Source organism: Bicyclus anynana, chromosome 12 (genome assembly GCF_947172395.1).
Source record: "Bicyclus anynana chromosome 12, ilBicAnyn1.1, whole genome shotgun sequence".
NCBI lineage: Eukaryota > Metazoa > Arthropoda > Insecta > Lepidoptera > Nymphalidae > Bicyclus > Bicyclus anynana.
In genome coordinates, this window is record NC_069094.1 from 14,507,624 (window position 1) to 14,531,196 (window position 23,573).

The 23,573-nt window shown below is 35.0% G+C and overlaps 1 protein-coding gene across 1 annotated transcript in view; it reads right to left on the minus strand.

Annotated features, from left to right (window-relative positions):
* LOC112053587 (acid sphingomyelinase-like phosphodiesterase 3a) overlaps positions 1-23,573 on the minus strand; it is a 125,081-nt gene continuing 101,508 nt past the window's right edge. Inside the window, exons 7-10 of the mRNA XM_052884573.1 lie at positions 17,288-17,456; positions 9,322-9,431; positions 6,707-6,894; positions 1-6,292 (exon numbers count right to left, since the gene is read on the minus strand). Of these exons, the coding sequence (XP_052740533.1) occupies positions 6,070-6,292; positions 6,707-6,894; positions 9,322-9,431; positions 17,288-17,456 (690 nt within the window). The 3' untranslated portion in view covers positions 1-6,069. The remainder of the gene's footprint in view (positions 6,293-6,706; positions 6,895-9,321; positions 9,432-17,287; positions 17,457-23,573) is intronic.

A 23,573-nucleotide genomic window follows, 5' to 3' on the forward strand; every position in this document is an offset into this window, starting at 1 on the left:
TAGATTTTCATTATTTATTAAAATCAATTAAAACATTTACTTTATTCATTAGGTACATTAATTTTAGCCCCCATTCGCACGAGTGTTTTTTTAACGGGCGTCAAAAAAGCGTTCAAAAATTAGTATGAAGTTAAATGAAGGTCTGTTTCCAACGCCCAAAATCGAAATTGCAACACAGCTCGATAAAAGCGTCGCGTTTTTAAAACGCTGACGTGTGAACATGTACTTGGGAATGCATTTGTTCTATTTAAACGCTTTTTTGACGTCCATTAATAAAGCGCTCGTGCGAATGAGGGCTTACCGTGATAGAAAATCAACACGTTTAGTTCATTAAGTACGTACATAAAAGCTATGATTGACTATTTACAATTCGAATGTCCAATACATAATTAACTTGTTCACTTAGCAGTCGTTTTTAATTGCCTTTCAATTTGTAATTTGTCGATGAGTTTTAGCAACGTATTCACGTATTTTTGTCCGTGTGTAATTTTTATTTTATATTTGGATGAAAAATATTAGTCCGGTATCCGTAGAACGTTTTTTTCAACTGATTACTATGTTAAGTAAGTAAGTTAATTTTTCGTTAGTAGCTTCATCGCGATGACACAATCCACTTTTTTATTTACGAAAATTCTTGATTCTGGTAGCTAACTGTAACGCAATTACTACCGTTCTCCCTACATGTATCAATAACGAGGTCATTAAAAGTTGTTAATAAATAGCTGTTTTTTTACTTTTGATTTATATTAATAGTTATACAACTTAACAGCCACAATATCATACAAATTGCGTGGTACATTATCGCGTTCCGACGCTCAGAAATTTTTATTTCCTGGTAAGCCAGTTAGCTACCAGAATCAAGAATTTTCGTAATTAATAAGTTGATCGTCTCATCGAGATGAAGATCACAAAAAATTAACTAGATAGTAATCAGTAGTACAAAATGTTCTACGGATCCCTGACTATATAATAAGTTATTTTAGTATAACCCCGATAATATGTACTCAAATTTATTATTTTACGAGAAAACGTAACAAACAAAGTTTCTTTCACAATTATAATTTATAAGGCTGGTTTTAGAGTCATTCTGACTGGACGCTGGACGGCGCTGACAGATCAATGCGTAGTACACCGCGCTGATAGCTACGCGTTATTCTGTGTGCCTAGTGGGAGTTTTCAATATCTTCATACTGTTACTATCGCGTTGACGTAAACGCAAATTTATATGGAATTGAAACAGTTCTCCAGTAGTGCCACTAGATGGCGCTGTTTCAATTCCTTAGAAATTCGCGTTTACGTTAACGCGATAGTTACAGTATCAAACTGCCACTAGGCCCTCTGAACCGCTCCCTAGGAGTTCATACATTTCGTCAGTCAGCGACGAATGTCAGCTTCTTGTCGGCGTGACTCTAAAACCAGCCTTATGGATAAATGTTTTACACAAATTCTTACACGTGTAACACGTGGATTTTTTAACATCTGGAATAAAAAGGGCAAGCTGAATAAATATAACAATACTGAAATAAAATATAGCCTATAACACTCACAAATAACGTGGGTTTATCTAGAGATTGCCCACTATAACCTCACAAACTTTAACTCTTTATTAGTATAGAAGATGAACCCGACACTCGTGTTGCCTGCAGCGTAATAAACTTGAGCGAAAATGTAAATACAGACATCCCCGTCCCCGCGGGTTCGGGCCACTGTTACTGAGGAAATTATTTTGATACTATCGTTTAAACTGGGGCAGACCTCCGGAGAACACAGTTATTAAAGCTGACACCGATTAAACTTCAACCGGTATCTCTGCAGACATCTAAAATGCATAATATAGGTTTTAAACCCAATAGCTGACTGGTACAAATTAAGTTGTTAAACTAATTTTGGACATTTACAAGGTGTCCCGTATATTACGACATACTTTACAAGGCAGTAGCTGGCATTAAGGCTTACTAAAATAACGCAATATATGTTAACCGACGTTTTACGGTTCTTATGTTATATTGATTATTGCACAAAAATGGCCGGTGGGAGGCTTTGGCCGTGGCTAGTTACCACCCTACCGACAAAGACGTACCGCCAAGTGAATTAGTGTTCCGGTTCGATGTCGTGTAGAAACCAAAAGGGGTGTGGATTTTCATCCTCCTCTTAAGTTAGCTCGCTTCCATCTTAGATTGCATTATCACTTACCATGAGATTGTAGTCAAGGGCTAACTTGTAAAGAATTAAAAAAAAAATACAAAAATCGTTGAGTCATATATCGCGTTATTTAAGTTCGCCTTGATGTCAGCTATCAACCTGTAGAGTATGTCGTACTATTTACAGAACACCCTGTATATACATTAGTTGTAAGAATTATGTATATACAGGATGTTCTGTAAATACATCATATACCAATCCCCAGCCTGGGGTGGCGTACTATGGAGTAGAAAAACATTAATTAACTTTATGCTGAGTGTACTCCACAGAGTGTAGACTGTTGTAGAGCTACACAGTCACATTGTAAATTTTAATTTAAAAGTTTTTTGTGTGACACATAATTGGAAGTTGCATTGTTAGGTACACCGTACAACCAAAAGGTTATTTTACAGGGTGCATTTTTAATGTCTTACTACAACTGCCCTGCTTCCTTAGGCGACGCCCTTAATAAGGGTTAATTTACACGAGCAGCACATTGCTAACAGCAGACGCAACTGCTATTGACGACTGTAGTCGACGACGTTTCGGCGACAGCCAATACGTCTACGGCTCGCCGAAACACTGTCGACTGCCGCCGAAACGTCATGCCTTGATCACACGTACCGAGCAAACGGGCGAGACAGTGCCCTCGGCCGAGTACTCGGTACGTATAAACATAGCGACGAGTGCTCGGCCGAGCACTCGTCGCTAGTAACGTAAAGAACGTAGAGAGTATTTTGTCGGACCTGGGTGACGTTGTCGACTTTTCGCGGATGATAGTAAAATAAATAAATCATTCTACAACTACTCGCTTACATCACTGTCTCGGCCGAGGAACATTTTACTCTCTCGCCTGTTTACTCGGTACGTGCGATCAAGGCATCAGTGACGGTAGTCGACTGCAGTCGTCGGTAGCAGTTGCCTCTGCCGTTGACAATGTGCTGCTCGTGTAAATGAACCCTAAGTGGGGCAACATCTACGAGACTGGTAATCGCATTAATACTCCGAAATTCATACATGATATTTTTTTCGCAATGCAGTGCGTACGTTTCGCTTAGTAACCGGAGCATCAGAGGGCCTAGTGACAGTTCGACACTGTTACTGTCATGTAACGTAAACGCGAATTTCTAAGGAATTGAAACAGCGCCATCTAGTGGCACTACTGTACAACTGTTTCAATTCCATATAAATTCGCGTTTACGTCAACGTGATAGTAACAGTATGAAAATATTGACAACTCCCACAAGGCACACTGATGGCAACACGATTCGCACAGATTTTGTAATTATCAAATTGTTTTAAACATAATAAAGTTAATAACTTATTAAAATACTAACAAGTTAATTTTTTACACAAACGTTACATTTTTTAAACTTTTAAAATTAAGAAACGTTACAACAAGAAAATGTTATTAATGACTATAAAAAAACAGATTTTCTTCAAGTTACCATTAATTTATTTCCTACATAAAACATTGGTCACTGCGATAAAATAATTATTTAGCGATAGTTTCTTACAATACGACTTACTTACAACCTAATTGCTCCTCCTTTACAAAGTTGAGACCTATTACAATTACAGAAACACTATTTACACAAACAATTGTAAAGTTAAAAATTAAAAATTACATTTCGCGTTTGAGCTTTTACAAGAATCAATATATTTAAAAACACATAGTTAAATGCATTTATGAACTCTTAGCTCACAATATAGCCTTGAAGAATATACGCATATACTAATTTCATTAATAAAATATCATCCAACAATTTTCTACAAATAAATAACCGCAAATACAACCATCAAAGGAAAATAATATATTTGTATTATCTAATTTATGTTTTAATATAATTCTTAACTCATTAATAATACAAAAAAAACGTTGGATATTATAAAAAGATCGCACATGAAAAATGTTCTTTAATCTTTATGTATGTACATTTACTTTAATAATGTGTAATTATTTGTTAGAATACTTTACCGAATATTTATGCCAAATACTGCTGTATAAAAATTTACTAGTATAATTGTTACATTTCTAAGTACCTACTTTACTAACAGTCACAGTGTAGGTAAAATAAGCAACCAGTAGTTCCACTTCATAATTTTATCATCAATCATTTTAGTAAGTATATAATACATTATTTAATCAGATTTATTTAAGTAATTAATAGTAACACGAATTGATGGTATTTGATAATTTTAATTAACAGTGTAAAATAAAAAAAAACACGAATAATAATTGTAAAACATAACAAAAACCAATTAAAAAATTAAATGCGGTAGATACTAAAAAAAATCATTGAATCATTCCTTTTTTGGACCCTAATTAAAATCATAAACATAAAAAAGCTTGATTTTCAAGCCATAATTAAGACTTATGGACTAGATTATTTTTTAAGTACACAAACGACTGATAAAGAAAGAAAGGTCTAAAAATCCATTAGAAGACTATTCCTTTTTTTAAATAAAATTGTATAAATCAAAGTTATCCCAAAAGCAAAATCAAACAACCAACTGGAAATAGGTAAAGTGACGCTAAGCCCATAACGAGGGGTTAGGTGTGTAAAAGCGGACGGCTTAAAAGGGTATCGAGTGGGACGAACGCATTTTATCTAAGACACGTACGTTTTGAACTACTGGTGGCTAGTATTTATAATAGTTATACTGTGACAGAGATGTTTGATGTAAGGTTCCTCGTACACAAACAAACTTAAAATTCTCTTGTAAATAAAGAATTTGTCAATAATTTTGGGTAGACAAAGAAGTATATAGACAGATAAAAAAGTCCATTACATTTCTAAAATCAAATAACATCTTACTCGTGTAACTGTAAAGAAACGAAACAATGCGTTTCAATATCTGGTGTCAATACGCGTGCCTTTTTTTCAGGCAGGATAGTCCAAAAAAGTGTGACAATTGTCAAATAGTAACAAATTTTAATGTTTTAATGAAAAATTGGGATTGCAAAATTATATATCTTTTAACTTATAACGACACGCTAACCAGTTGTATCTGTCTGTATATTTTTAGCAGTATTGTATAGGATATGCAGTAGCGAAGAATACTTTTTATTCATTTATTCATTCAAGACAGAAATTTTCTCTTAAAAAATATGTGTATTTCCGTAAAACAAGCGGATTTTTAAAAGGTAACCCGATGGGAACCATCACCCCGGATGTCTAGTATCTCCTCTGTCTACGATATATTATAAGATGTTAGTATTGCGGTGTGAATATTGACAAACTTGTATTGACAATAATCGTTGTGTGTGTGCGACTAGCATTCACATAGGCACAGATTTTTATTTAATGCCCTCACTGACAAAATAATAATACTATGAGATCTCACAGTAATTTCCAAAATAAAGTACAGGTTCCGAGCTAAATAAATTTAAAAAACAATTAAATTTTAACGTTATATAAAATTATGAATTATAGGAAAAGCGACTATCAAATTCTCTTACGTTGCAAAGGGAGATAAAAAAGAACGATATAAAGGCAAAATCATTTCGTTATAAGCCAGCCAAATTACCATTAAAAATAACAAAATATATAGGCCTAGTAACCTTGTTTCTAACCCAAGGTTGTACATGACTATGGCTATAAAACTACAACGAAAATAGGGAGGTACAAATTCCAGTGAAACGCCATAATAATAACCATTAACCGCTTACATAGTCTTGTCATATCACAAATAGCCTGAGCAGACCCATCACCCACACAGCAGTCTAGAACCTTCCCCTTTATTACACATCAAGTTTATATGACCACAATAAAACGTTCACGTCGACTCCATTGTAATAGTCACTCGTAACTTCAATTCATCAACTTCATTACCGCACACTGTTATTACACTATTCCTATTCAACGTTTACTAACGATAAAACAATTAAAGCACAACGATACATATGATAAGGATGAGTACTATGTTCACGAGCGGCGCGACGAGCGGAGCGGACCGGCCGGACGCGGCGAGAGCGCTCGCCGCTGCGTCCACGCACTGCCGGTAAGTGAGGTGCTCTAAGCACGTGATAGCGCAGAAATGTTGGTGCGCGCACGCACCGTCGCAGTTGTCTGTGCCGTCGTATTTCACGTTGTACGCCCGTAAATACCTAAGAAAATATAGTAATTAAAATAGCATAAATCAACATTGTCTTATTAATTGAAATGTAATTACAAATACTCCTAATTAAGCATTACTTATCAAGGATCGCATTTTTTTCAAGTACTTTAATATTGGTTTTGCAAAAGGTAAAGTAAAATATTTAGTAAACATTGTAATAGTACAAAAATAAAATCGATAATCTAATTAATCATCGTAACGTTTTATATTTTTTTTTTTTAAATTAATTATACAATTCTATCTAATATAAAGATATATATTAATCTAATGTAAAGATAAAATAATGTAAATAAATGAATACATTTGATATTTCGATCTTTTGCAGATACTGTTAAATTAATTGGAACGAAATATAGAACGAAACAACAAAACGATATTATACTTCACTGTAAAAAAAACTTACTTGTTAAAAGTATTCATCTCATGCGCCGTGCCTATTCTCAACTTGTCCGCTAACAGATGCAAGGATTCCGCCGAGACGTCCCGCAGAGCGTAGTACTGCGTCAGATTGTATTCCGCTACCCACTCCGCGCCCGCTCCCGCCTTGTTAGCGAGCGCCAGGTCCAAGTAAAACTGTGTATAGTCCAGCACCTGACAGTAAACGTTATTGTTTATTTAACGGTAAAATGTTTAATCAGTCGACACGCACATACGAGTAAACTTGTAGTATGATGTTATACCTTAGCTTTTAATTTCATACAGTATGTAGGCTTCTGAATATCTACTTAGAGGTTTACTTTCCATATGACACAGCGTTCCATGTAATAGAGTTTGGAGCCATATTTAGTCTTTTTTAAGTTATACAACCATGAAGGTTACAAATTTTTGTAATTTTTCTAGGTGTTTTGATAAACTTCCTATATTTCTGTGAAAAACGTATTCAAAAACTTCAATCGTTTTGTGCGAAATATTTTGTTGAAACACTAAAATTCCTTGTTAAATATTGGTGTTTGTATGTATATGTATATGACTTATACATATACAATAGCATAGGCTGACAAACATTCAGTTTTTTTTAAAATACGAAGGTCTGACTAATACAGGCCCTAGAACTATAAGAACTTTATCGACCAATAGCTGCCTACCGATATGTTGGCAAAGTAAATGAACTGAAAATGCCTGACATACCCACAATATCTTCCCTTTTTGTTTATCTTCCTTGTTTTTCACAGAATACATTTCATCGGAATTATTTTCAACATATTACTGAATATGGTTTTATTTACGAATTCAACTGTATGCCAACACTCTTTGAGAATTTCAAGGCTTTAGAGGCATATTCATTTAATAATATAATATAATTTCGAGAGTTATGTTATTCTGTAAATAATGACAAAATTAATTAAATCCCGAAATAATGAACGAGATTCTGAATGAACCAGACAAACCTCATTAAAAATATATATATATGGAGTCAGGACAATGGTGTCCATCAATTGTCCAAGTATAAAACGTTGTTTTTTGATATTTTCTACGGGATGTTGTAAAATGTAAGGAATCATATGCCTAGTCGTAGTCCTTAGATTTGTAGCAACACATTCGCATCGGTCTGTTTCGAAGAGTTACCACAAAGCTAAGTAATCTGATTAACACCACCACCTACAGATTAATGTTTTTTAATATTTTCTAAAGTTGCCTGGTAGAGATCGGTTTTAAGCGATAAGAGCGTATAAAAAATAAACTAACAAAATCCAATCGACAACTTGTTGGTAATAAATTTAACTCCCATACATTTTTTAATTTTTAAAGCGTTAGCGTTTGTAGAAAGAGAATTGACGTGCCACAGAACGCCACCTTTTCTATATTCTACTTCTTACAATGTAAGAAGTAGAATATAGAAGTATTATTTATTCTACTTCTTACAATGTACAATAAATAAATTAAATGATTTCTGATTTCTGCCGAGGAAAATTATAAAAAATATTTTATTATTAATTATAAAAATATATTACTATATACTTAAATGGTTAATGACCAGACCCTTAACCATTTATGTACCATACTTATACAATGTAGGACCATAGGCTAACAAACTTTCAGCATGTCGGGGTATCGCAGACATGCTTCATATTATAAAGGCTTAATTAAGTATTAATTCAGTCCACTAGTAACAGTAAAAAAAACAAATCAAAATATTTGCTTATTAAAGTTGCTGGATGTAGGTCTATGAATACGAAATTTATTTTGCCATTTTCCTTGCAAACCTGGAACAGCTGTTCGGCGCTCAATACAATGGATGCCTCGACCAAGAGTCTATGCGATTTTATTTGTTTAGAACATAGAAAAAGTACACAAAAAAACTGCAAAGGTCTATTTAGGCAAACAATTTCTTGTAGAGAATATTTTAAATTTTAGAACACATTTTATGCGCTTGCCTAGAGCCTATTCACTCATGACTTGAAGGTACCATGTTGTTTTAAATATACGTATTTAATATATTATATTTATACAGTAAAAAGTAAATATACGTACTAATATTATAAAGATGAAGAGTTTGTTCTGATCAGATTTGAAAATTTTTTGAAGTGCTAGATAGCCTGTTTATCGATAGGCTATATATTATCCCCGTATTTTTATAGAAACGGGAACCACGCGGGTGAAACCACGCGGCGTCAGCTAGTTTAATAAATAATATATATTTATAATAATAGTAAATTAGTAAAAAAGTAGCGAGTAGGAAAGCCGCTTACGAGCGGTTTTCGATAACCATACCATGAAATAAATAGATAACCCTCTTGGATTAAAAAAAAAAATTACCAAATCTACAAGATAATACTATTTATAAATAGTTATATATTTTGATATAAAATTCTCGTGTCACTGTGTTAGCCATAATCGTTCGAAACAGCTTGACCGATTTCGATGAAGTTTTATATGTATATTCGGTGGGTCTGAAAATAGATTATTAACTATTTCTCATACCCCTAACTGATAAACCACCCCAAATATATTTTTTTAATAATTTAAAAGATAAAACGACGTTTGCTAGTACAAAATTTGGGACACCTTTTTACGTACCTTACCCGTGTCCGAGTCAAATTTATAAAGTCTGAGGCCGGGGTTTGATGACCCGGCCGGGTAGTGTGGACTCACCGCTGGCGCCAGGAACGCCCATGATACTGGTTGTTCTAGGAAAAAAAAACCAAATATTATTACCGTAAACAATATTTAAATATGCAAATTTGAAAAGGGCACATGTCGGATATTCTCTACATAGGCACATCTCACAAATATAAAATATCTAATAACATATATAGATTAACTTTAAAATAAATCATTTTAGTAATTTTCGAAGGCTTATTAACACCAAAATATAACACACTAGTTACTTTTAGAAATTATACACTGCTATTGTTGTAGATTTGGAAAATAATTGTTTTTTTTTATTTAAAATAACATGTGCCCTTTTCGAAATTGCATATATATATATATTTTTTTATATTAATATTCAATTATGTACTCTTAAGGAATCATAAATAAATCTGTCTTAACTCATGCATATCAAAGGAGCTTTATTACTTTCGTCATTAACGGCCCATATCGAGGCCTTCTTCCTAATAAATATAGATATATATATATCCTTCTTCTTAATATGAAAAAGGATATATATAGGAGAGTATATGAAGCATTTGTTTATCACGGAGCTCCAAAGCAGGTTTTAAGGTGACACTGTCATCGGCTTCAAGGTGTTAGCGGGTTTAAGGTGACACTGTCTAATTTTGTAACGATGACTATTGTTTCTGACAATGACTGTGACCTATAGCTTAACGTGCTCTCAAATCAAATCAAACCATATCATTATTTATTTGCTAGAATGTTGTACATACATGTTGTCATTAAGGCACGGGGGTGTTACATGATTAATTTTACAACTCCGGGTAGACGAATTTTACTGAGAATTTCTATGTAGGCAAAACTTTATAATTTATTACTAAAACATTTATCTTTATTATGTTAGGAGGAGGATGAAAATTTACGGTTTTAGATGATATCGTACCGAAACGCTAAGTCGCTTGATAGTACGTCTTTACCAGTAGAGTGGTACATAAATCACCAATTTCGAAAAACAAAACCTATTTCGTTTGCCCAATCCCCAAATGATCATTTATATTTTTAAATTATTTAAATTTTTCCTTAGTCATCATCATCATCATCATCATATCAGCCGATGGACGTCCACTGCAGGACATAGGCCTTTTGTAGGGACTTCCAAACATCACGATACTGAGCCGCCTGCATCCAGCGAATCCCTGCGACTCGCTTGATGTCGTCAGTCCACCTGGTGGGGGGTCGGCCAACACTGCGCTTACTAGTGCGGGGTCGCCATTCCAGCACTTTGGGACCCCAACGTCCATCGGCTCTTCGCACTATGTGCCCCGCCCATTGCCACTTCAGCTTCGCAACTCGTTGAGCTATGTCGGTGACTTTGGTTCTTCTGCGGATCTCCTCATTTCTGATTCGATCACGCAGAGATACTCCTAACATAGCTCGTTCCATCGCCCGCTGTGTGACTCTGAGCCTTCTTATGAGGCCCATAGTTAGCGACCAAGTCTCGGAACCATAGGTCATCACTGGCAACACGCACTGTTCGAAGACTTTTGTCTTCAGGCACTGAGGAATTTCGGACGAAAAGATGTCGCGAAGTTTCCCGAATGCAGCCCAGCCGAGTTGGATTCGACGGTTCACCTCTTTCTCGAAATTGGACCTACCTAACTGGATCATATGTCCTAGGTATATGTATTCGTCTACAATTTCGAGTGCAGCGTTCTCAACTATAACTGGGTGGAGCGATACATGAGCATTACACATTATTTTTGTTTTGCCCATGTTCATTTTCAGGCCCACCTGTTGAGAAGCGCTGCTGAGGTCATTGAGCATGGTACTAAGGTCATCCAGAGTCTGTGCCATGATGACTACATCATCCGCGAACCGCAGTTGAGTGATGTACTCGCCATTGATGTTGATGCCAAGTCCGCCCCAGTCCAGAAGCTTAAAGACGTCTTCCAATGCGGCGGTAAATAGCTTCGGAGAGATCACATCTCCCTGACGCACTCCTCGCTGCAACTGGATTGGCCTCGTAGTCTGACCCTGAATACGGACTGACATAGTGGCGTTTTCGTACAAGCACTTCAACGCTTGGATATACCTGTAATCAATTCGGCATCTCTGCAATGACCTTAGCACAGCCCAGGTTTCCACCGAATCGAAGGCTTTCTCATAGTCCACAAACGCTAAGCAAAGTGGCTGGTTATACTCGTGAGTTTTCCTTAGTACTTAATCCCAAAAATTATGTCTTTATAGGGGTTTCAGGGAAATAATTTTATTGCAGTTAATCTACATCTTTATAATCACATTCAAACTAAACTTGTTTAAAAAGTCATGGCCACAGCGAAAAGTGTAAATCACTCGTAATTTTAACCTTTCATGGTAAACTATAACATTTTAAAACACGACAACCGTAATTAAATGCTTAAAATTTAACGTTTTGAAATATACCGCTCAATGGTTGAAAAATAAAATTGTGTTCCATGGTTAATAGCTTATGGTCTAAGTCAGAGTTAACATTTTAATTACAAAGCTTAATTTTATTTAATCTAATTTAATGTATACCCATTCAATTGCTTAGGCACTGAATTTATATACACAAAAATGCTCCCTGGTTACACCTGCCTTTGTAGTATAATAAATAATAAACCAAGAAATACTTATAATAACCTACGATACTCAGACACTAAACTAAAGCTGATTTGCCAAGATACTGATATTTTATGAGATTCCTTTGCTTTTTAACATTGTCGGGAACGAAGAAGAAGAATTAAACATAAAATAGCGAATTATAATTTAAATTAAAGTCCCGTGTAAATTCAAATGATAATAATAACAAAAAAAAAACATCTAGCTAACGCAGCCTTAATTTTACGTAGACATTGTAATTTCTTTCGATAAAATATATAAAACTTCCTAACAAGATCAGTTTTCTGATCTAATACTTTGAGATTATGTGTGTTTAATGCTTTTTTCGTATTAATTGTAAAAAAACAATTGTAGTGAGTGTATAAATCAATCTCTTATTTATATTACTCCTCTATATATATTACCTCTCTCCTCTCTATTACTCCTCTACTATTTCTCTATATTATGTTACCCTAATACTTTATTTGATGCTTTTGCGTGACAATTTCAGGCAGTTCAGATTAGTAAGCCACCTAAAAGAACTACGTTCAAAAAAGTCAATAGAACCAGAAGTTAACAACAGTTTAACTTCCCCACTTATCATCACACAGTATCGATTATTCTGTGCCTGTGAAATTGTAGGCTGAGTAAACATGCAAGCGTTCGCTCCACGGCATCATTAAAGTTGTTTTCGAAAAAAAAAGAAGTTCGTTCGTGTTTAAATATACACGCAATTATTAACTTCGTTTAAACATTTCACCGTCGCATAGTGTTGTGGGAAATAAACGGAAAATGGTGCCGCAATTGGTATATTGTCGTCAACTATATAGTTTTTATTTTTCACATTTAAAATTCGTTAAAGACCGTTTAAAAAAATATAATGACTGTCACGACGCAAATATTTATACCTACACCCAAAGTATCTAAAATTTTGGGAATATAATTCTGGCAATGGTTTTACCAGTGATGGCTCAGTATCGTCAGTCAGTCAGTCAGTTCAGTCCCGTCGTGACCACAATCCATGCAACTGGGTCGAAATATCGGCATTAAAAATCTCGTCATTTTATCGTGGTATGTACCCGTTTAAATAAATAATATTCATAATGAACAACCACGAAATAAGTTTAAAATCATCAGTATCGTGATGTTTGGAAATCCCTACAAAAGGCCTATGTCCTGCAGTGGACGTCCATCGGCTGATATGATGATGAATGGTTTTACCATTATATACTGTAATGGCACAGAAATTATATGTACGTAATGGTAACGGTTTAAATGATAAGAATTAAAAAATTCAAGAATTGAATTTTCCGAACATCAACTTAAAATAAAATTGTACACTGCGCTTACGAGTAGTGATAATATTTCTCACTGAAGTATCACTCTCAACTATAATTGAATATGCAATTTTGAAAATGGCACATGTCGGATATTCTATACATACATCTCACAAATATAAAATATCTATTATTATACTTAGAGTAATTTAAAAATAAATAGTTTAAAGTAATTTTAAAAACTTAATTATAGTTACTTTTGAAAATTATACACTGGTTGGGAAAATAATTAGTTTTTTTCTTTAATTCCCGGACATTTTAAATTTTCAGACATGTGTTCTTTTCGAAATTGCACATTCAATTAGATCCCAATAACTCCCCAAATTTTTTTCAACTTTAAGTCAGTCAATGAGTAAAAATAAAACTTGAAAAGAACAAAGGACAGTTGTGTGTGGCCGATAAACATTGGTTCAAGGTGCTGAAAGGGCAACACTGCACCGAAAGCGTTCCATCTAGGTCTACCTTTCACTACGTACAATGTACATCGAGGACATTAAACAGGTTTCAGGGAGCTAGATAATATATGCACTCAAGACTAATGTTCCTTACAGTATCTCCCCTGTGTAACAGTCAAAGACTGTCCGCTGATATAAAATGATGACGATCAATAATGATAAGTAAATTCGTTTTATCAAAATTACATTTCGGACTTTATTTTGTTAACCGACTTCCAAAAAGGAGGAGGTTCTACGTTCGACTGTATGTATGTTTTTTTTTTTTTTTTTTTTTTTTTTTTTTTTATGTATGTCCAGCGATAATTCCGTCATTTGTGGACCGATTTTAAAAATTCTTTTTTTGTTTTGAAGGGTTTGATTCCAGGGTGGTCCCATTTTTTTCATGTCAGGATCTGATGATGGCATCCTGGAGAAATTGAGGGGATCTTTCGAAAATTGTAGGGACAGCTAGTGCGTTTGTTAGTGTTTCAATAAGGTATTTTAAACCACTACAATTTTATGAAGGTCTGGAGTTGGTCTGATGATGGAGCCAAAACACAGACGATGGAACTCGTCAACGATTTACAGCAGGTACCTTTTGTTTGGGCTTGATTTATTTGTATTGATGAGTACTTTCCACCTAGATGGGTTGTGACTGTATTAAAGAAGAAGAAGAAGAAGAAGAAGGACAGTTAAGGGAACTCCTCGACGGTTCACAGTAGCTACCTTATGTTTTGACTTGATAATTTTGTATTGATGAGAACTTTCCACCTGGATAGGTTGTGACTGTATTAGGGGTCTGATGACGAAGATGAAGGAGAGTTAAGGGAACTCCTCGACGGTTCACAGTAGCTACCTTGTGTTTGGACTTGATAAATTTTATATTGATGAGAACTTTCCAACCATATGGATTGTGACTGCATAGGGGGTCTGGTGATGAAGACGGGGGACAGTCACCATTCACGTTTTTCTCAATATTCATATTACGTGTGGATAAAGGGGCAGTGAAATTTTGTATATGAGTTAAGGTAGTATTATAAAATTAAAATTGGGATTATAGGACTTAGATACTTATTATAAGAAAATAACGTTTCATTTGTGTTCACACTCAGTAGGTGTGCTAACACTAAAAATTTAAAAATAAAAATTTTAATAAAAAAAATTCAACCGACTTCTAACTCGAAAATTAACCTAAACTAAAAAGCAAAAAATAACATCTTACCTATATGCTACCTTCTGATCAGTTTGAAGGCGGTGCCAATCCAGTGTCATGTTTTAATTAAAGCCGTTTCTGAAAGGACCACAGAAATTTTGTAATTTAAACGGCTTAAATTAAAACATCACTGGCTTGGCACCGCCTTCAAACTGATCAGAAGGTAGCATTTAGGTAAGATGTTATTTTTTGCTTTTTAGTTTAGGTTAATTTTCGAGTTAGAAGTCGGTTGAATTTTTTTTATTAAAATTTTTATTAAACCAACAGTCTGAATTCCAAAAACAATTCAGAACAAAAGAGTAGAAGCTCGCTATTCTAATACAATATTTCAGATCCATGCTATCCGAGTCATAGATAGCATAACATATTCAGTCGTGGCTGGCCGGGGTGCTATTTGTCTATAAATCGGATGTGTTGCCGCAGAATCAGGCTATTATTCCACTGTAAAGGCTGAGATAGCTAAAAGCGAAGCTATCCTACAACATTTCCAGTAATAATCTTTGGATAAAGCTCATCTACTAAGTGTCGCAATGCCTAATACTGATGTGTTTCGGTCTGAAATTACTAGGTTGACGGTTGTTAGTGATAGCATAGTAGCGTATTCCTAGAAATAATATATGGATGGATTACTAATAAGATGAACCAAGGCAATCTGTTTGTTGAGTCAACTGAAAAAACAAATCTTACCATGTATCTATTCGTATATGGGTATAGTATGTGTTACGAAACCTACTTACAGAACGCTCCGTTTTTAGCAAGAGTTTTGATATTGTTATATGACAATGTACATTAGTTTCTTTCTTTATTTAAATTTGAAGAAGAGAAAACAATGTAGTAAAAAGTAAACACCATCAAATATTTAAATGATTTATAATAATAATAATAATAATCTTCATTTCAGATAATAAAATCCATAAATTACATTCAATTGATTAAATTTTAATATCGTTTATGAATGCTATTTTTTTTTCATCAAAAGAAAATTGATATTAAATCATTTTAAACATTTATAGATTAAAAAAACACACCTAATGATCTAGAAATCTTTTCGAAAAACGCTATTATTGATCACGAAGACATTTCTCGCTACGCATTCGCTGATCTGGAAACGCAGCTTTAGTTAGAAATTCACTCGCTAGAAATGGTTCCGATTTAAATAAACCTTGGACTTATAGATAACGTAGAATTTACGTGTACTGAAGTAGGAACATTTACCAGTTGTAATCTGAATAACATTTACTTACTTAGGTATTTTATTGCCTGATAAATAATAACGGCGGATATGGAATGTAATCTCGACATCAACGTCTAACTATTGTTCTGTTTAATAATTTAGTAGCGGCAGATCGCAATTTTATTAACATAGAGTTTGAAGATAATTTTTTTATAGTTTTGATATTATTAAAACTAACCCTGCTTAGTTGCTACAAACTATATCATTTTATTGATATTAACGATTACGATATTAATATATATTTTTTTAACGTTGAGAAGTGATCATGAATACTTTCTTACCACAAGGAAGTAAGTCTGGTCCGACTAAAACCCCTGTGTTTAGGCCTCGGGTCTAAAACACAGGCAGCCAAAAACAACAAATCAGGCGCTTCTCTGGATTTCACTCTACAGCTCGTAGAGAACATATCAAGAACAAAGAGTAGGTCTTCTTATAAATACTTAATTAAACGCATGAGGTCTCAGTAATATAATACTCTGCTGATACTCGGCTGCTTCTAAGAACTTTTCGTTTAGTAATTCTTACTAGCATTCCAGAGATGGGAGGTTGATTATGTTACTCCTCCTAGAGAAAATGTACCCCCCGGTAATAATCATCAACATTTATATAGTGATCGTTACAAACATTATCACTAACCTAACCCTGCAGTTATTTCTAAGATCTTATACCTCTTCTAAAAGGAGGGCTGGCCCTTTAGAATTCAATCATCATTATTCATCATCATTAGGTTGGCCTTCTTTCAACTGAAGTCTAGCGGTCTTGTTTAGAAAGCACTTCCTTATGCTTCTACTATGTGTAGATTAACTTGGTCCACTCTTTGACATCATCTATCCACTTTCTTCGCTGTCTTCCTGGAGCTCGTATTCCGGGTATCATACCTTCTAATCTTAGAAGGTATCATACCCGATCCCTCCCTCTATGAGTTTCCTAGGATTTAGAACTCATACAGGGATCCCCTTTTGAATGAAGATGCCTGAAAAATGCGATTTTCCTCCTCATAGCGATTGTCTCAAATCGACTTCTAATGATGAAGTTACCACACTACGTATTTGTACTTGAAAGGCTATCGTAGAGTTGTCTTATCAGTTCTTACCTTTGTCGTATACGACACGGAACGTATCAACGTGCAGATGTCCGAAGAACTGGCCCGCGATGATTTTCGCATGTTTCCGCACCGTCCGCAGGTACTGGCTGTTGGAGTCCACGGAGTACGAGTAATAGCTGGAGTCCGAGCCCGGCGCCGCGTGACCAACTATGTACACCTGTTCGGATATATTAACACTTATTTATAAAATTACTTGATAGGGTCTGGCAGAGTATAAGTGTTCTAGGGACTAATGTACCCATAACATTCCAAGTCGGACCCGATTTATTGGCACAACCCATTTTAATTCTAAGTATTGATATAAAATAGTTTTAAGTATCAAGTGTATTAATTTTGTCTTCAATGTGTTTTTCTAATAAATAAACTATTTTTTCTACTACCATTTCGTAGTCTACTCAATATAAAACCTCCAACATAAATTCAGGCTTCCTTAGAAGAGATAAACTGACTTGAGTTTGTTGTAGGCTCCAAGGCGCATTTGGAACCCTCGTAACCTTAATTTTAAGTTTTCGAATAATTATTATCACCATCATCTTAAGTTTAATATTATTACCTGACGTTTCGAAAGAGCTTGTAAACTATTTGAAATAATTGAATGACTTTGACTTTGAAACTCTAGGAGGCCACGCCAATACAAAAACGTGGAAGCCATGCCCAGCGCCAATTATATATTACTAGCGGACGCCCGCGACTTCGTCCGCGTGGATTTGAGCTTTTCACAAATGTCGCGGGAATCGTGGATGTTATTATACATATAAATCTTCCTCTTTGATCACTCTATCCATTAAAAAAACGCATCAAAATCCTTTGCGTAGTTTTAAAGATACATACACAGAGAAAGCGACTTTGTTTTATACTTTTATGTAGGATTTACCAAGTGTTGTTTCTTTTATTTCTTTTATTAAAAGTATTGTCATACACGTTATTAGCGATTGCAGCACTCGTGCCAGTGTGGTGTGTCTGAGCTCCATATCCTTGCCTTGAAGTGAAATTAGAATAATAATGATGAGCTATCTGAATTTTGTGAAGGTACATACTGGTATCAAACAGACAGAATTAGTAAGCGATTAACTCAATACCGTTCTGCGTATGACTGATAGGACTTATATTCGGTGCAGTGGGCAGTCCATGACGATAAACGAGCCTAAGCATTGTTAACTGAAGCTCAGCCTATTGATTAGTTGAATAAGTCCATTGACATTCAACGTCGGGTCGGGATGATGTTTGTTTATCGTGTCCTTGTTCAATTTCGAGGGTTTTAATTCATAGCATTATTAGTGCATAAATTATTCTCTTTTATTATTATTTTTTTTTTATAAATATACTTAAATAATACACATCACTATCTAGCCCCAAAGTAAGCATACAGAGTAGCTCGTGTTATGGGTGCTAAGATAGTTGATATTATAATATTAATATACAATTATATACTAAATATAAATACTTATATAATGTATAAATACACACAGACACTGGAAAACATGCTCATCACACAAATTTTTTCCAGTTGTGGGAATCGAACCCACGGCCGTGGATGCAGAAAGCAGGGTCACCCACTGCGCCACACGGCCGTCAAATTATTCGCCGTTATTCCCACAACCAACACTTTTATAGTTACGTATCCACAAACTCACCGCAAAAAGGGATCTGTTACATACTCCACTGAAAGCACACATACACAATTTTGTGTTTATTATTACTATTATATTACTCCTTCTCTATTACTTATGGAGAGTAATAATTAATGGATGGAGGATGGTTGTGCCAACCAATGTCGCCACTTATCTCCAAAAGTACTAGCCCGATTTTGATACAGTTTTTAGTGAGAGGTTCAGAATTGAATGTTGGAGGACAAGTATGATTTTGAGCGTATACCTATGGATCTGCTGTTTCAGATATACCTAATTTTAGAAATTTTGTCAGATGTTCCTATCGTAGTTAAATATGGTGGCCAATTATGGAGTTGGACTTTGATGACTTTGGTCGATAGCAGGTTTCTAGGGTCATTACTCTCATGTCCACCATTACCATTACACACCTTTATACTTGGACCTGAAAGTACAGACAGAGAGTTTTTTCCTCGGTATAACATGAGAAATCATATCACCAGTCGCCAGTCCCTAAGCTTCACGGCAACTTTTCGAAAAACAACGTTAAAGGCCGATAGGATGGTTATGTAAACGACGTTCAAATGAATGTCAGTAAACTTGGACTAATAGAAAAATAACTGCCTGATTGGTCCAGTGGTTAATAGTAGGGATCACGATTTCCGATGTTCGGGTTATAAAATATGCGGTTTTCTTTGTTTTGAAAAAAATGCAGCAGTAGTATAAAGATCAAGCTTTAGGTCTCTAGCAAAGAGTTGATAATTATCGAATCCCACAGGCTAATTCACTAACTTTGACATATGTTGACATATACGAAAATGAGGTTCTATGTAACAAATCCCCTTCATGGATATCATACATGAAATGTATGTAAATGAAATTTCCCAGTTGACTTGATGTTTATTTTAATAATGACCAAATTAGTACCTACATAGGCCAGCAGTTCTAAAGTATATAAATACATACATAATATAGTCATCCATGAATTTCAATCCATATTTCAATGAAAACTAAAAAATACTTCAATTTAAAAAGAAAATTGATCCTGATGAAGCATCAGAATGTTTCATTCATTTTTCCTTTTCGAAATAAATTCAAAATGTAGTATTAATACTTGTTTACACTTCGGGAAATTCCAATTCCAATTAAAAACCAAAACAAAAATGAAAAGCTGAATTAAATTCATTGCACGGCACCGATACGAGGGGCTCTCGATATGTTCCGCCAATTTCGCCATGTCAATACAAGCAAGTCGTGAGAAAATGAAAAATACACATCATTTGGCATCGCAGTACAAAACTGGCCTATATTTTCTTCGCTAAGAACCCGTTCGTACGAGAGTTTTTTTAACGGACGTTAATAAAGTGTTCTATTATACTCGTAGTATGAAGTTAAATGAAGATCTATTTCCAACGCCCAAAATTGAAAATCCAAGACTGTTCGAAAAAAAAGCGTCGTGTTTTAAAAACGCTGACATGTGAACATTCGCACGAAAGTTTTTTTAACGGACGTTATAAAAGCGTTCAAGTATACTCGTAGTATGAAGTTAAATGAAATCTATTTCCAACGTCCAAAATTTAAAGTCCAACACTGTTCGAAAAAAAAGCGTCTTGTTTTAAAAACGCTGTCATCTGAACATATATTTGGGAATCCTTGGGCTTCTTTTTTTTTATTCTTTACAAGTTAGCTCTTGACTACAATCTCATCTGATGGTAAGTGATGATGCAGTCTAAGATGGAAGTGAGCTAACTTGTTAGGAGGAGGATGAAAATCCACACCCCTTTTCGGTTTCTACACGACATCGTACCGGAACGCTAAATCGCTTGGTGGTAATCGCGTGTTGTATTTGAACGCTTATTTAACGTTCGCTAAAAAACTCTCGTGCGAATAGGGGCTTAGTCTGATTTAAAAAAAGACGCTGTCAGTGAAAAGTGTCTACATACGAAGACAATTGATTATTATTTCAGTTTTTTCAATTTAGTACAAGATCCGGCATAAGAAATATACAGGGTGTCTGGTAAATAGGGTAAGTCCAGGATAGATGCCCCACTTTTCGAAAATGCTAAATAACTCCGAATTTTATAATCTTAGAGCATTGCGTTCTTTGGGAGATATTAAATATATTTCTTAATGTTCTATATTATCTGAATCTTTCTGATATAGACTGTGTAGATTTTGTGTAAATTGTAATTTTATGGACCTCTAAAAAATGGGATAGACGCCTACTGTGGCGGATAGAAGACTTATCATGAAAAATCTTCTGAGGATAGGTGCCCTTAGTGGGGATTGGCGACTTAGATTGAACATTGTAACTGGTTTGTTCTGAAATCAAACAACTAAATTATTATAATCAGTCTTTATGGTGTTTTATATAACTTTCATTTTCATTTCTTGGCCATCTTTGTCAAAGTTATAATTTAGCTGTAGCTTTTTAGCAAACTGGTATGCTAACTGACGTATTGCTGTTCGGTCCAGCGGAAAACCAGCTTCTCCTAATTTGAATGTAAGAGCCACGAGTCGTTTTTTGTTATTACAGCATGTTTTCATAAAACAAATAAAAATAAATGCTGGATATATATAATTTTTTTCAGTAATAATTATGCCAGACAGTAACTACAATGATATGATGCAATACAATACAAAGTAAAAGTAATTCAAATTTAAAACAACAACACATGCAGTAACTTTAAAAATAAGAATTGCTGTTAACGGCAAATCTTCGTCTTAATATTTTAGATGGTATTCCTTATATTCTAGAAATCTGATTTACGCCTTTCTCTCCCTTTTTCATCTCTTCAAGCTCGCTGCTAGCATACTGTCTTCGGTCTAGGTTACAGTACGAGGGATAACACCCTGTTTCCTTTTATATTTACGAGGCATTTTGCTCTCCTGCAACAACACAACACTTATAATAAACAGTTGGGGATAGTTGCCCTTAGGGGCATCTATCCTAATAAAAAACGGGGCAACTATACTTTTTGTAGGGGATAGATGCCCTTATCAATAAAAACAAAAGTTGAGTTTCAATTACTATAAAATCTATCACTTTACATAGGCTAATCTTCAATGCAAGCAGACAAATAGAAAAAAAAATAAAATTATAAGCGAGAGAAAAAATACACTGTTGAAAGAACTTACGAATCTTATTTTGGCGCCTTTTGTCGTCTCTCCGCGGAACATTTTTACTCACACAGACAAAACGCATGCACTCCGGTCGAAATTCCTCCCGACACTAAGGTTTGCAGGGGGAGGACTGGTTACTTACAGTAAAATTTAACTCCTACAGTGCTCCTAACATAGTGAAATAAAAATCAAGTCATCTATCCCACTGGGGCATCTATCCTGGAATTATGGATAAAACGCATATGATAGTTACATCACCTAGTTATCTAGAACTAATATGAATCCGTAGGATAACCAAGTTATTTTTTTATATATTTTTCGAATTTTTAATTTTTTTTTTTGAATTGGTTTTTTATGTTGTATAGCTACGCAACTTTGTTCGTAATACTCCCGATGGTCCGTGCGGGCCGGGGGGCATATAGCGATGAATGAAAAACCCACGACTGATGCACCTCAGTTCCCCGCACGCACGAGTTCACAACCACGCAGTCTTTCCCTCCGTCGCCCGCATATCATAGGAGTGTCATCAACGAACTTGCCAGACTTATAGCTGCTGTAAGTGATCAGGTCCACTTTAAACCATGTTTATAAATATGGCTAAAGAGACGCTACGCATAAATTGCGCAGAATACGCACACAGTAAATGAAGAGGCATTTAGTTTTAGTTCACGTATTCGATGTTAATGACTGTGTTACAAAGAAAATGTGTAAGAAATACAATAAAATACATTTTCCTTCAAATTATTTTCTCAACAGCCACTGTGTATTATTACTTAATAAGTTGGAACGTGAGTTGGGATCGTAAGTCGCTGTAGAAATCTACACATAAAGAAGTCGTAACGGATTTTTCTATAAAAATAAATCAGCCCTGCAAACAATACGGCACCCGTAATGCTTTCGATTTATTTGAACACACGAAACAGCCCCTTTGAATGCGACCTTGGAGTGGTTTTTTTTTCTGTTGAAATTGGTTCAAATCCACGGCTTCCAGGGGCGACAGAATCAGGCATAAATTGAATTCGGCAACCCTTTGTAAGATAAAAATGCGAACTGCCAATGTTTTTATAACATTTTTATGATTCTATAATACCAACCAGAATCAAAATGTGAGTGGTGAACATTAATAAAATGCTCCTTGTTTAAACTACGTTTAATATTTGATAGGCCGGTTATTTAAACGGCGTTTAAACGAATGTCAGAAAACTCGGACTTAATACTAAAATAACTGCTGTCGGTTAACCTTTAGGGGTTCGGATAACGATTTCCAGACTTCGGCTGCGAAATAAGCGGTTTTCTTTATTCTAATTTTTTTTAGCAAAATTACTCAGTATAGAACTGAGATAGAGTGTTATTCAGCCGCGTGCCTTGGAAAGCATGTTAAGCTGTTGATCCCGGTCTTTATAATTACCAACTGGGCTAACTTGTTAGGAGGAGGATGAAAATCAACACTCCTTTCGGTTTCTACACGACATCGTACCGGAACGCTAAATCGCTTAGCGGTACGTCTTTGTCGGTAGGGTGGTAACTAGCCACGGCCTAAGCCT